Source organism: Salvelinus namaycush, chromosome 26 (genome assembly GCF_016432855.1).
Source record: "Salvelinus namaycush isolate Seneca chromosome 26, SaNama_1.0, whole genome shotgun sequence".
Classification (NCBI taxonomy): domain Eukaryota; kingdom Metazoa; phylum Chordata; class Actinopteri; order Salmoniformes; family Salmonidae; genus Salvelinus; species Salvelinus namaycush.
Window position 1 is genome coordinate 715,619 of NC_052332.1, and position 14,382 is coordinate 730,000.

General features: G+C 44.0%; 1 protein-coding gene across 3 annotated transcripts in view; it reads left to right on the plus strand.

Annotated features, from left to right (window-relative positions):
- The window catches only part of LOC120021185 (rap guanine nucleotide exchange factor 1-like), a 109,921-nt gene that overhangs the window by 78,262 nt on the left and 17,277 nt on the right, over positions 1-14,382 (plus strand). For 2 of the 3 annotated variants that reach the window (XM_038964823.1, XM_038964824.1), the window contains exons 7-10: positions 3,316-3,430; positions 3,762-3,948; positions 5,360-5,893; positions 8,968-9,185. In XM_038964823.1, coding sequence (XP_038820751.1) covers positions 3,316-3,430; positions 3,762-3,948; positions 5,360-5,893; positions 8,968-9,185 — 1,054 coding nt within the window. Of the gene's footprint in view, positions 1-3,315; positions 3,431-3,761; positions 3,949-5,359; positions 5,894-8,967; positions 9,186-13,506; positions 13,675-14,382 lie in introns of all 3 variants that reach the window. The other variant, XM_038964825.1, reaches the window with a different exon arrangement.

Sequence of the window (14,382 nt, forward strand, 5' to 3'; positions counted from 1 at the left end):
TTGCTTCAATATATCCACATAATTTTCCTCATGATGTCATCTATTTTGTGAAGTGCACCAGTCCCTCCTGCAGCAAAGCATCCCCACAACATGATGCTGCCATCCCCGTGCTTCACGGTTGGGATGGTGACTTTCGGCCTGCAAGCCTCCCCCTTTTTCCTCCAAACATAACGATGGTCATTATGGCCAAACAGTCCTATTTTTGTTTCATCAGACCAGAGGACATTTCTCCAAAAAGTACGATCTTTGTCCACATGTGTAGTTGCAAACCGTAGTCCGGATTTTTTTTATTGCGGTTTTGGTGCAGTGGCTTCTTCCTTGCTGAGCGGCCTTTCAGGTTATGTCGATATAGAACTCGTTTTACTGTGGATATAGATACTTTTGTACCTGTTTCCTCCAGCATCTTCACAAGGTAATTTGCTGTTGTTCTTCCGACTTCAACTGTATATATGTATGTCTATGGTGCGTACACGTCATGAATGTCATCAATTTCCAGGGTTGGGGTCAATTCCATTTAAAGGTGTTAAACAAGATTTTCTTCATTTCAGAGAATGCCCATAATACTGGTGTGGAAATAATACTGTGAAACACTATCATTTCACTATTAGCACCACATATATAATGGACATTTTCTGAAATTACAATACAAAAATTCAAACAAATCCTATGTGTAACATTAAAAAGGTACACCAAATGGAATTTCAGTGGACTTCCTGAATTGACTGGAAATGAAATGAAGCTGACCCCAACCCTGTTACTTTCCCTGTCATGGTCCCCATGTCGCCATGGCTTGCTGATTTTATGCTGTTTCTTTAACCTGACATTGACTTGTGGTGATTGCAGTGTGATAACCTGGAAGGACCAACTTCTGTTGGGGTATTCCAGATGTCATTGAAAACGAGGCATTAAGCACGTAATGCTGATTTTTATTCGAGTCACATGACTTGGACTCAAGTCTGACTTGAGTTACATTTGATGACTTGACCTAATAGAAAATAAACTGACTTGACTTGGAGTGTCAAGACACGGGACTCGACTTTGACTTGAGACTGATGGCTTTAAATGATCTGGCCAGGTTTTGTCACTCTTTTTGTGGCACAGAGTCTCCATGGATTACTCTCCACGCAGCCAGAGACCGTATCACACTTGGGGGGGAAAATGTATTGGCTAGTGAAACGCAAACTCGGCTCTCTGATTTGACCAGCAAATTGTCAATCAACAAGCTAGCGCATTGAGAATGTTATTTTATCGGCTACATATAGACTACCATTTGTATTTTATATTTATACCTTTGCTTATTCGATCTGGTCACTAACATAGGCCTACGGCATTGGACCAAATTCTTATTTTATTTTTTTAAACATCTTATCTGTGCTTTAGAACCAAAGAGTTGCAGGTCTTGACTAATAACCAGTCATCAGCATTGGTGTACAAAGGCAGACCAGAAAGCGCTTGTTTAATTTTCTCTGGTTTTGCCTGGCAAAAACAGAGTAGCCTACCTAAATTAATATAATCCATAGAAGGTACCATTTAGCAATCTGCTACGGATGTATCTTTGCCAAAACAATAGGCTACCTGGTGATTTCATTGATCCTTTTCATATTTCAGATAGGCCTAGTTTGGGTGGGTCATAATTATATACCTCAGTTGTGGTACTGGCTATATGTCTAAAGATAGCTTTAACATTGCACTACCTTCGATACTTATGGGATGAAGATGTAACATATTCTGGCAAATACATTTTTGTGGGGAAGAAAAGGGCTACAAACAGATCATGCTTTCCATTCAGTCCTGCAAACTCTGCCGCGTACAGGTAGGCCATATCATCCTGCTTACTCTGGACTCCAGAGAAGTGACAATGTGACATCCCTAGTTGCTATTGACTGCTAACATGAATGACTTTAAGCTCAAAATGCAGGTGTAAAACGCAGTTTATTTCTGTATCTTGCGTTTTGAAAATGCATCTGCGTTTATGGCTGTAATGACAGGCTACATTTGGCAGTGATTGTGCACATGCATGCATGCGCGGGTGTCACAAGCTTTGAACCACTGCTTTTTTGGGGTCCCAGGTCAAAAAGTTTGAAAACCACTGAACTACCGAACAGATTGCTGATTTGCTGTACAGCTATCTGTAGGATCGGGTACGGCGCAAATGTAAAATTGTAGGGAGAGAGACTTGCCATAAATGAATATTCAGCTCCAAATAAATGAGGTGCTCAAGAATATGAACCGATTACTTTGCAAGCTCACCAGCAATGGGGTGTCAAGCAACAATTACTAGCGTAGGCTTACTAGTCTTTTGGTATGTCAAAATTGCTTGAAATGTATCATTTACTTATGAAGCTTGCAATTGGAATATGTTTAAATTAATAATCAATGCGTTGTAGACAAAATAATGAAAGGGCTGTTTGGTAGCCTCAATAAATAGACAAAGATTTGTAGTTGAACAAGTCATTGTCTGTATAGATTTTTTTTTTTTTTTTACTTGACTTGAAAAAACTTGACTTGACTTGCTCTTAGTATGCACGACTTGGACTTTACTCAAGACTGGACCGGTTCTACTTGGGACTTGATTTGAGACTTGGACCTTGAGACTTGCTTGTGACTCGAATAATAGTGAATTGGTCCCACCTCTGGATTTTACCATAATAACCCCTCAGTAACTAGGTTTCCATCCAAACTTTTTATGCGAGCAAAGTACATGTTGGAAACAGCACATTTGTTAGTAAACTTTCCATATGTCGACAAAACAAAATACGCTAGACAAGGTGGGATCTTTTTGTGTCTGTAAAATGTATTACGCGAGAGATGGCGATGGAAATGCCTTTATGCGCAAATATTGATATAATAACCGTCATATCGAAGTAAAATTGGATTCACGAGATGATATGTTGTGTGGTCCTCCCACTACGACTCGATAAAGAATGCAGTTTATTAGGCTATAGATTCAATAAGTTATGAACTTCACAAGGTGGTGAAAGTGCATGCAGTGATTAATGCTGCTTTCCAATAAATATCTAGGGTCTTATTCTAGTGTCATGATGATCGATGCTTTGGCTGCCTTTTGACAAATAAAAATAATCTCTCTCTTTTGTCCATAATAATCTCATTGTGTAGGCTATCCCACCCGCACTGTATCTGCGAGCTGTTGGCTAGAGAGCTGGTTGTGTATCAGAAGCCCGAAAAACAGGGTTGTGGTCAATTTGAATTGAAGTCAGTCAATTCATAAAGTAACTGAAATTCAAATTGACCCCAACCCTGCCGAAAAAGCTCCATTCTCACTGATGGTCCTACATCCTACTTCTCTCTCTCCAGTCCTCCTCCGGCCCTGCCCCCAAAGAAGCGCCAGTCGGCCCCGTCGCCCACCCGGGTGGCAGTGGTGACCCCCATGAGCCGTGGCTCCAGCCTGCCCTGCAGCGTCCATAGACGGGTACCAACACACACACCTCACCAGAGACACATACCAGTACTTTGTATGGTTATTGTTGAGTAACACCCACATATTCCACTTGTCCAATGGTAATGGAAGTACAGTGGTCTAGAGAAACTTTGTCAGAGTATGTTGTTGATTAGGGTGGATTACCAGACTATAATGGGCCGATACAGACTAGTGATCAGACTTGATTAGGCCAGCCATTAACAGATCCTAGCTCCACAAAGTTCTCTATTATTTCCGGAAACTGTTGCTGACATCTGTGCCTGTTTTTCATTGTGTTTGTCTGTCCACCTGCCTGTCTGTCTCCGTCTCTGTGTCTTTGCAGCAGCAGGACTATGAGCAGGAGTTCCCCCAGAGGCGTTTCTCAGGCGGTAGCCAGTCGTACAGGGGCAACTCCCCGCGCCTCTCGCCCTGCAGCAGCATGGGAAAGCTCAGCAAGTCTGACGAGCATCTCTGCTCCATGGAACAGGACAGCGGACAGTGCTCCCAAAATACTAGCTGTGAAACGTTGGGTAGGGATGCACACACGCATATACATATACATACATACATACAGTTGAAGTCAGAAGTTTACATACACTTAGGTTGGTGTCATTAAAACTCGTTTTTCAACCACTCCACAAATTTCTTGTTAACAAACTATAGTTTTGGCAAGTCGGTTAGAACATCTACTTTGTGCAGGACACAAGTAAGTTTTCCAACAATTGTTTACAGACAGATTATTTCACTTATAATTCACTGTATCCCAATTCCATTGGGTCAGAAATTTACATACACTATGTTGACTGTGCCTTTAAACAGCTTGGAAAATTCCAGAATTTTTTTGGGCTTTAGAAGCTTCTGATAGGCTAATTGACATCATTTGAATCAATTGGAGGTGTACCTGTGGATGTATTTCAAGGCCTACCTTCAAACTCAGTGCCTCTTTGCTTGACATCATGGGAAAATCAAAAGAAATCAGCCAAGACCTCAGAAAATAAATTGTAGACCTTCACAAGTCTGGTTCATCCTTGGGAGCAATTTCCAAACACCTGAAGGTACCACGTTCATCTGTACAAACAATAGTACGCAAGTTTAAACACCATGGGACCACGCAGCCGTCATACAGCTCAGGAAGGAGATGCGTTCTGCCTCCTAGAGATGAGATCACAAAGCCCTGACCTCAATCCTATAGAAAATGTGTGGGCAGAACTCGTGTGCGAGCAAGGAGGCCTGCGCCAAAATTCACCCAACTTATTGTGGGAAGCTTCTGGAAGGCTACCCAAAACATTTGATCCAAGTTAAACAATTTAACGGCAATACTACCAAATACTAATTGAGTGTATGTAAACTTCTGACCCACTGGGAATGTGATGAAAGAAATAAAAGCTGAAATACATAATTCTCTCAAATATTATTCTTTCATTTCATATTCTTAAAATAAAGTGGTGATCCTAACTGATCTAAGACGGGGAATTTTTACTAGGATTAAATGTCAGGAATTGTGAAAAACTGAGTTTAAATATATTTGGCTAAGGTGTATGCAAACTTCCGATATATATATATATATAAACACCCATGTAAACACACACACTAACTGGTCAGGGACACACATATGTTATACACACACACACACAAACAGCTGTTTGGCTTCCATGGATTTGAAACGAGAGCTTGTCCTAGGATGACGGACACGAGCATGATTAGAGACAGTTACTATCCAACGGAGCGCTGCGATTGGTTGCCCCAAATTCTGGGGGCGGGGCATTTTTTTTACGTGTGCACTTATCATACCCAGAGGCATATTCTCTCACACACGAGAGCACTCTATTTTTAAAATACTCACTTCAAATGTCAACAGCTTAACCGTAACCACCAATACTGCATTTCAAAGACTGTTTCCCTCTATCTCTTTCTCTCGATCTCTCCTCTGTTTCTCTTCAGACAACACTGAGAGTTACGACCCGGACTATGACTTCCTCCACCAGGACCTCTCAGTCTTCACTGGGGACCCCCTCGCCCCCTCAGGGGTCACCTCTCTGTCGCCCCTCCCTGAGTCCCACAGTGAGTCATCCTCCCCCGTCCCTCCTCCCACCCGCTTTAGCTCCCCACCCGCTCCCCACTCCGAATACTGGACCCCCCAGCCCGGTTCTCACATCAGCCCCTTGCACCCTTGCCGCCTCAGCGCGCCTCCAGCGTTACCCCAGAAGAAGCGGCGCAGCGCTCAGGTGTCGCCCAATCCGGACGGGTGCTGGGGTGGTTCCTCGCGGGGGCCCCTGTACGAGAGGTTCCCCTCGCAGTACGATAACCTGTCGGAAGAGGAGCTGCTGCACCCCACGCCCCCCTTCCCCCTCTTCACGCCCATCTCACCCATGCCCCAGAGCAACGGGGGCGTGTTTGTGGCCCAGTACCTGGCCAGCGAGAACGCAGACGTTCCCTCTAGTCCACCGCCGCTGCCCGAGAAGAGGAACAAGCACGGTGAGTGATGGAGAGATGGGGTGTGGGGGAAAAAAGGATAGAAGGAGTGGAAGAGAGAGAATTACAGGAAAATTGAGAGGGAGAAGGAAAGAAAAAGAGCAGGAGGATGATTGAGGAAGGGAAGGAGATGGTTTAGGGAGATAATTGAGCAAAACACTGTGTGAGAGAGAAATTAAACAAGAGGAAGATTGAGGGAGGAAAGGATAAAGACTGAGGGAGAGAGGTGGTTAGAGTGTTAACTTAGCTGCAGTGTCATTCATGCATGACTCATGTTTAGGAAATCTGCCACAGAGAATAGAGGGAGGAAGTGTAACTCCAGGACAAGCACAATGGACTCCTGATCCACTGGCAGTTGGGTACAGAGGTCGCAATTATGTAACTTCCTGCCAAGCTATGATGTCATTTCCTGTTGAAATTTTTTATATTTACAATTTTGTCATTTAGTGGACGCTCCATAGCGGAAATCGAACCCACAACCAATGTTCCCTCTAAGCTGCGTGGGCGCAGTAGCCCCGCAGAAATATTAGCCCACAGAGAGAAGCACGAGATTGCTCCAGAAAGTTGAGTGAAGTTCAGTGGTCACCAACCGGTCGACTGGTCGATCGCAAAACATTTCTGTAAAAAACGGTAGATACATCCGATTTCTGTTGGCTGTAGATGCACCCGATTCAGCTGCCGTGCACGCCAGGTAGGCGAACTGTTGCCATTTTGAACCATTTTAACTCTGCCTTCCCGGCGGGCCCAGTGCAAATCAAGTGCACTGTAGGCCTACCGCAGGCCAATCGGATGGCTCAGATGACCATGTCTGCAGTAATGTAGCAGACATAAAAGAAAGCTACAGCAAAGTTGATACTGTGATATTTCAAAACGTTTAAAACCATGTCTGGAGAGAGACTGTCAACGAATACAGCAAAGAGATGCTGTTTTTATGAGGGAGTTCATGTTTAAGGTGTTACTCAGAAAATTGTTGACAGTTCTAAGCCATAAAATGTGTTTTCTTCCTATTTTCACTCAGCGCTACAACAAGCACTGCAGCAATAATGAATGAGTAGGAAAGTGTATCTATAGGCTTGTGTTGTTTATTATTAGTGGCCAGGGTCTTTTTTAATATTGAGGAATATTTCCCTTTCTCAGTTCATTGGAGTAACAACATGAATTTGTGCATGAGGCAGAAATAATGCCGTGCGACTCTAGTTTTGCCATCATCTGGTAGACTCTGTCCCTTTTTGGTAAGGTATAGCGGAGGGATGTTGAGAGGTGGACCCTCAGTCTGTTGCTCTCTCCCTCTGAGACTGACCATTTCGATGCAGGCACCATCAGCCCAATAAAATAAAAAGCAAATTCTTTAAATGTATGCTCACTCAGCTGTGCTTCACAAGTAATACAACAGATCAATTACCGGTGCGATCATATAGCCTACCTCAAATTTTGAAATAATTTTTAAAAATGTCACCGAACAAGAATGCATTGGCAGGGCAATTCAAGCAAAGCCAATGTTCGGTGACTATGTTTTGGGCCTATAGCTCACTGCACAAACCTCATTGCTGTTTTTAATTGGTTAATGTTGCATAGGTTTACATTTTTAAGTCATGTAAAAAAAAAAATCTGAGTGGTAGATCTGTTTGCATTTTGACTCCCAAGTGATCTTGACTCAGAAAAGGTTGGTGACCACTGTTCTTGAGTTTTCCCTGTTAACACTATCAACGTTTCCCTTTACTGTGGCAATAGTGATTGAATCAACGCAATATGAGTCACTTTCAATACAACATACCGAAACAAAACAAACTATGCAAGAGATTTTGTTGCAGGAAAAACGCATCGGAGTAGGATTTCTATTGCATTGACATGCTCTACTCAGCCCATACTCTACACAGACCGGTGTGGTATAAAAAAAATCTGAGCTACAGTAAGCCTATATGCAAATAGACCATTGCCATATATGGATCTCTGCCGTTTACGTTGAACTGGACTGTGTTAACAGCATGAGCGGTCGTGAGTAGATGCACTTGTTTTGAGGTCAAAGCGAGAGCTGCATGTAGCCAGGTGTGCATATTTTGTTCATATCCTTTGCTAGTTAGTGAGTTATTAGCCCAGTTATAGATTATTTTTAGTCAGTAATAGAGGAGTGATTGCTTCCTACAAGAGCACAGAACATATACATTTCTAGACATCTTTGAAAAGCGAATCAGGTAAAGAGCTTATTTTTTGTCTTAAAAGGGACAGTGTTGTATTTTGAGACAGGCTTGCATAAGCTAAGTTGCCAATAGGCATAGGGTAGCATAAATTGTCTGGTTCTCTGTAATAATGGTATGGGAATAATAATGCATTTTATTTTGTAAAATGGTTTCTTGCATCAAACAACACAATAACATTTTCAGTCACCTCCTTGTCTGAAGGACAAAATAAAAGTAGATAAACAGGTTAATGTCAAGCCCTGCATGATTTCTTTTTCAAAAGTCTCATGCCTACATTGAACACCACACATTGGCTGCTACTGTAGGTTGAATGATAGAACCGCTATTTCCATGTTAAAATGTTATGAGATGCATTTTCTCCATAGTTTTTGATGGTAGGCCACTCTGGTAGACCTACATTATGATCAAGTAGCCACAGTAGCCTACTTGGCCACTGTTAAAACTGTAACTTAAAGCGGGTACAGCCTCAGTGTTCACAGTAAATGTGCGCTGGAAGTTGCACATCATTTTTGTGCTCAGCAGACCTAAAATTTGCTCGGTGCCAAAAAATGTTTGAGGGAACATTGCCCACAAGCCTGGCGTTGCAAGCTACATGCTCTACCAACTGATCCACTCGCGACTGTTGAACTATGATGCCACTTCCTGTCAAGCTATGCCATTTCTTGTCAAACTGACCCCTTTTAACATTACATCACTTTGGAACATGCAGAGCTAATATTGTGTTTAAGGGAGTTACCTTTTCAATAATTACGCTTATTCTTGCAGTTATAATTCCCTGCATCAAATATGATTGATGCATGGTAGTGTGCATATTAACATTTCACTTGAAATAACTTTTAATGTCTCGCCGTGTCCGTCCCCCCCCCCCCCCCCCCCCAGTCCTGGCGTACATGCAATTTGTGGAGGACTACTCGGAGCCCCAGCCCTCAGTGTTTTACCAGACGCCGCAGAGCGAGAGCATCTACGAGCAGAGGAACAAGCGCTTCCAGGAGGTCTACGGCTTCAACGACTCTTTCAGCAGCACAGACTCAGTCCACGAGCCCCTGCCCATACCCCTCTTCCCACCTCCCGCCCTGCCCCCCAAGCAGAGGCAGCTGGTGAGTGTCTGTGTGTGTGTGTTCCTCCTCAAGTCCTCACCACCCAATCACACATTTTTTTACCCTTACTGACCACCCCGCCTCAGACCTCACCAGTGGAATTTCGCAATCCTCCGTAGAGATCGATGCACTGGTTATGATGGTGTAGCGTGCAAGTGCACACTGGGAAAGCATGGAGAATTTGGATCAAAGGTTTCTTGTGTAAGGTCTCCTTTCCAGGTGGACATCCATGCAGTCATGGCTGAGTGCTGAATTATGAAATATTTTACTTGTAGGAGTTTAAGGTCGGTGATTTAACACTTTTAACTTAGTTTTAAATCAACAATTAAATGAGGAAATGTTAAAGGTGACAGTTTAAGCCCCCTGTGGTGAAACAGTGAGGTCATGGTGCTGCATGCTGTGGAGATCACAACAGTAGTTATTGCCTGGAGGTCAAAGGTGAGAGGTCCGATTCCCACGGTGGTCATATGCTGGATGACACCCCAGAGGACAGTTGACCACTGTCTATAGGTCATTGGCAACCAGTGGTGTGGAACATGTGTCAACTATAAATTATTTAAACACTTGCCCCCAAATCCCCCTACCCCAAAACATGTAAATGTTGGACTACAAATTGTGCCTTCCTGTGTTATAGTTAATCCAAATGTTTATTATTTTCATTTACTTTTATGTTCATGTTCTTATGTTTTATTTCTTATTGTTGTTGCATCGCCGAGAAGGAACCTGCAAGTAAGCCTCTAGTTGGACGATATATGCCATGTGTATCCTGCACGACTAATAAAACAAAACTACCCCCTATGGAGGTGAATGTGAAGCAGGGTTGTGTTCATGAGGGCACGCAACATAAAACAGTTCAATTAAATTGAGCATTTCTTATTGGACAATTCTAGGTAGTCCCTATCCTGTTTCAGTCCTTTTTCATCCGTTTGAGGCCTGATGAACACGAGCCAGAATAAGAACTCTGAGGTAACTTGCACTAGTGTAGTGGTTGCAGGCTGGTTGGCTGGGAAGGATAGTAATTCCAGAGCTCCCTTCCTGCAGGAATCCATTCCTCATCAATTTTCTCTATCTCTCCCCTCTTCTGTTCAGATCAGTCTAACAAGTCTCTTGTTCGTTCTTATTTCTCTTTCTATCTCTCCATCTACCCCCAGTCCTCTTCAGTCTGTCTAGTCTCTCTCTTTCTCGCTCTAAGTGGTGTATGTCGGTGGTAACGCCTACCAGAGAAGATGAGACTTGTCTTTCTCAATATCATTCTCTCTATCAAATCCAGTCATCTTATCTTAATCCTGGTTGCCCTAGGTTAATTGAGACGTCTGTCTAATTGACAGTCCGGTCGGTCAATCAGTCAATGGAGGGGGGAACCCAGGGGGAGGGGCTAATGAGGTCAGGGGGAGGTCAGATGGATTTGATTGGCCCAAACTTCTTCAGGTTAATGGGGATTGGTTCAACTTGGCTGAGGGTTGAGGTATAAAAGAGGTTAGATTCTGCTTTAACCTGTGGAGGTGAACCTTTTTTGTTTCACCAGTTACACACTGGTGTCATGTGGTTTGTCAGCCATTTTGCTGAAGACTACACATGGGTAGAAACTAGATGGCTACTGGAACTGCCCAATGGACTCATGGGCTATTGACTGTGAGCCAGTAGGGGTGCAATGGATTGTGCACTCTTGAGTGGATATTGCACTTAGTGCCTGATTTATCCACAACTAGAAAACCAGAAAATGAAATTACCCTGCTGGATTAGACGTATGTAAATCATGCATGGATGTCTGTGGGAGATATGTGTATGTATTCCAATTCCATGCCTGGATTTCACGTTCAGATTGCACTCCTGCAGACCTCACTACAGTACAATACTATACATAACCTACCACTGAGAGACGGAGGGGGTCATAATCCTCTAGTGGCCTGGTCTGCTGTTCTCCTTCTGCAAACCGCCAACCACATTTTAAGACTCACAGCCTTTTAGTTTGATGATTTCTGTTGTACACTTTACTCTACTATACTGTACAGTCAGGGCCAAAAGTTTTGAGAAATGACACAAATATACATTTCAGCCCTGCCACAAAAGGACCAGCTGACATCATGTCAGTGATTCTCTCGTTAACACAGGTTTGAGTGTTGACAAGGCTGGAGATCACTCTGTCATGCTGATTGAGTTCAAATAACAGACTGGAAGCTTCAAAAGGAGGGTGGTGCTTGGAATCATTGGTCTTCCTCATTCCACCATGGTTACCTGCAAGGAAACACGTGCCGTCATCAATGCGTTGCACAAAAGGGCTACACAGGCAAGGATACTGCTGCCAGTAAGATTGCACCTAAATCAACCATTTATCGGATCATCAAGAACTTCAAGGAGAGCGGTTCAATTGTTGTGAAGAAGGCTTCAGGGCGCCCAAGAAAGTCCAGCAAGCGCCAGGACCATTTCCTAAAGTTGATTCAGCTGCGGGATCGGGGCACCACCAGTACAGAGCTTGCTCAGGAATGGCAGCAGGCAGGTGTGAGTGCATCTGCACGCACAGTGAGGCGAAGAATTTTGGAAGATAGCCTGGTGTCAAGAAAGGCAGCAAAGAAACCACTTCTCTCCAGGAAAAACATCAGGGACAGACTGCTATTCTGCAAAAGGTACAGGGATTGGACTACTGAGGACTGGGGTAAAGTCATTTTCTCTGCTGAATCCCCTTTCCGATTGTTTGGGGCATCCGGGAAAAAGCTTTACTGAGAAGACAAGGTGAGCACTACCATCAGTCCTGTGTCATGCCAACAGTAAAGCATCCTGAGACCATTCATGTGTGGGGTTGCTTCTCAGCCAAGGGAGTGGGCTCACTGACAATTTTGCCTAAGAACACAGCCATGAATAACGAATGGTACCAACACATCCTCCGAGAGCAACTTCTCCCAACCATCCAGGAACAGTTTGGTGATGAACAATGCCTTTTCCAGCATGAATGACACCCTGCCATAAGGCAAAAGTGATAACTAAGTGGCTCTGGGAACAAAACATCGATATTTTGGGTCCATGGCCAGGAAACCCTCCAGACCTTAATCCCATTGAGAACTTGTGGTCAATCCTCAAGAGGCGGGTGGACAAACAAAAACCCACAAACTCTGACACTCCAAGCATTGCTTATGCAAGAATGAGCTGCCATCAGTCAGGATGTGGCCCAGAAGTTAATTGACAGCATGCCAGGGCAGATTGCAGAGGTCTTGAAAAAGAAGGGTCAACACTGCAAATATTGACTCTTTGCATCAACGTCATGTAATAGTCAATAAAAGCCTTTGACAATTATGAAATGCTTGTAATTTTACTTCAGTGTTCCGTAGTAACATCTGACAAGATTATCTAAAGACACTGAAGCAGCAAACTTTGTGAAAAATTAATATTTGTGTCATTCTCAAAACATTTGGCCACAACTGTACAGTCCAACTGTATTTCTCTCCTTGCTCCTCCTCCTCCGTCTCTCCTGGTGATCTTGGCTGGTGGTGTAGGGGGCTTGAAGAGGTTGTGGCCCGGGTAGGATAAGCTTGTTTGTATCTCCTAGTCTTCGTCCTGCCTTTCAGTAAGCCACCATGTTACAGGCTTTAAAAACTCAGTTTTTACACGGCTTTGAGAAAATAAAAGCAATTTAGATGGTCTGCCAGTCAGATAATAAGATGGCGAGAGAAAAAGAGAGAAAGCGAAAATCATATTTCTCCTTTCTCCTGTTTCGGGGTGTGTAGTTTGACCTGGTTTCTTTGAAGCAAAACAGTTCAGAGAGCAAGACGTTAGGTTTAAGATGGTCTGATCCAAACACTGTTTGAGCGATGGGCTAAACAGCTCTTGACTCTTTTGTGTGTTCTAACCCCTAGAGATGACGCTTAGCAATGACCTTTTCTGACCGTGTGGCTGGCTTCATGTCCAGTGTCCGCAACAAGGCGTCTTCTGTGTTTTTCTTCTTCTGTGGTCGAAGTTTCTGCATGTCTACATTCACAAGACTTCATTTTGTACTAATGCTATCAACTTAACTCTCTTTAACTCTGTCTTTTATAGCTCTGACGAAGGCTGTGAGGCCGATACGTAAAGCTTATTAAAGAGCGGTGATACTATCAAGAGCACTGTGGGGGTTTCTTATTTTTTCTCATCGCTCTGATTCTGAAACGGGATTTGATCTGCTTCTGCTTTCTCTACTTAGTGTGATAAAGTTCCGTCTTTATTTTTTCTGTGTCTTTTACCTTTCTCTCATCTTCTCTTTAATTCTTATTTTTCTCCCCATATTCTCACTGCCCCTCTCTTCTTATTTGTCTATCCCCTCTCCTTTTTTAATTCGTTCTCTCTTCCTCAGGCCTCCCACTCTTCCTCCCCCTCTTCTTCCTCATCCTCCTCTCTGCCGTGCCACCTCCAGCCTTCGTTGGTGGCGGCAGCAGAGGAGGTGGGCTCTGGCCTGGGGCTCAGCCTATCGGTCTCTAGCTCCTCCTACCTTAGTGGACACTCCTCGCTGACCACGCCCATGGTGAGTCTACCTGATTGGCCCCGGTGGCCCAGAGGCTGGGCCTCCCGTGTGCTGTGTGTTCTGTTTCCGTTTGGTGCTGTGGTCTTGTGTGTTGTGTGGAACTGCATGTATGATATCCCTGGATCCACGTGGTGTGGTTCTGATTCTACTGAATGGCACATGGTCCCTGTGTGTTGTTTGTCCCTGGCATGGTTCCGACATTGATGACCATGGCGGTGTGCTATCGTCACACACATGGTGTGTGTGTGCACTTACGTGTGCATTTAATGCCGTGTGTTGTAATACTTAGGTTTGGTATCATAAGATGCAAAATAATGCATTTCTGATGGGATTTTTTTATTTTTCCTGAAAACAACTGACACAGAACTGGTTATGTGTACTGTGGAACAAGTGGAGTCAAAGAGGAGGCCCAAAATGTCAATCTTACAACGCAGGGACCTCTATAGCAGATAGAAAACTGGTGATGAAGGAGGTTGTGGTGGGTAGCTGAGCTCATGACCGTGTTAACACTTGACACTGTTTTCCATCTCATAACCTCAAACCTCTATTCGATAGGAGGCGGATGATGTTGGTCTTAGGGTGTGGCCTGACCCCGTGTGACCCCTGGGTGTGAGGGGCACACTGAGGAGGTCGGGGGGGGGGGAGCTTGACCCCACTCCTCTCAGAGAGAAGTGGTGTGTATCTTCCTCTGGAATCTAGAGGAATGCA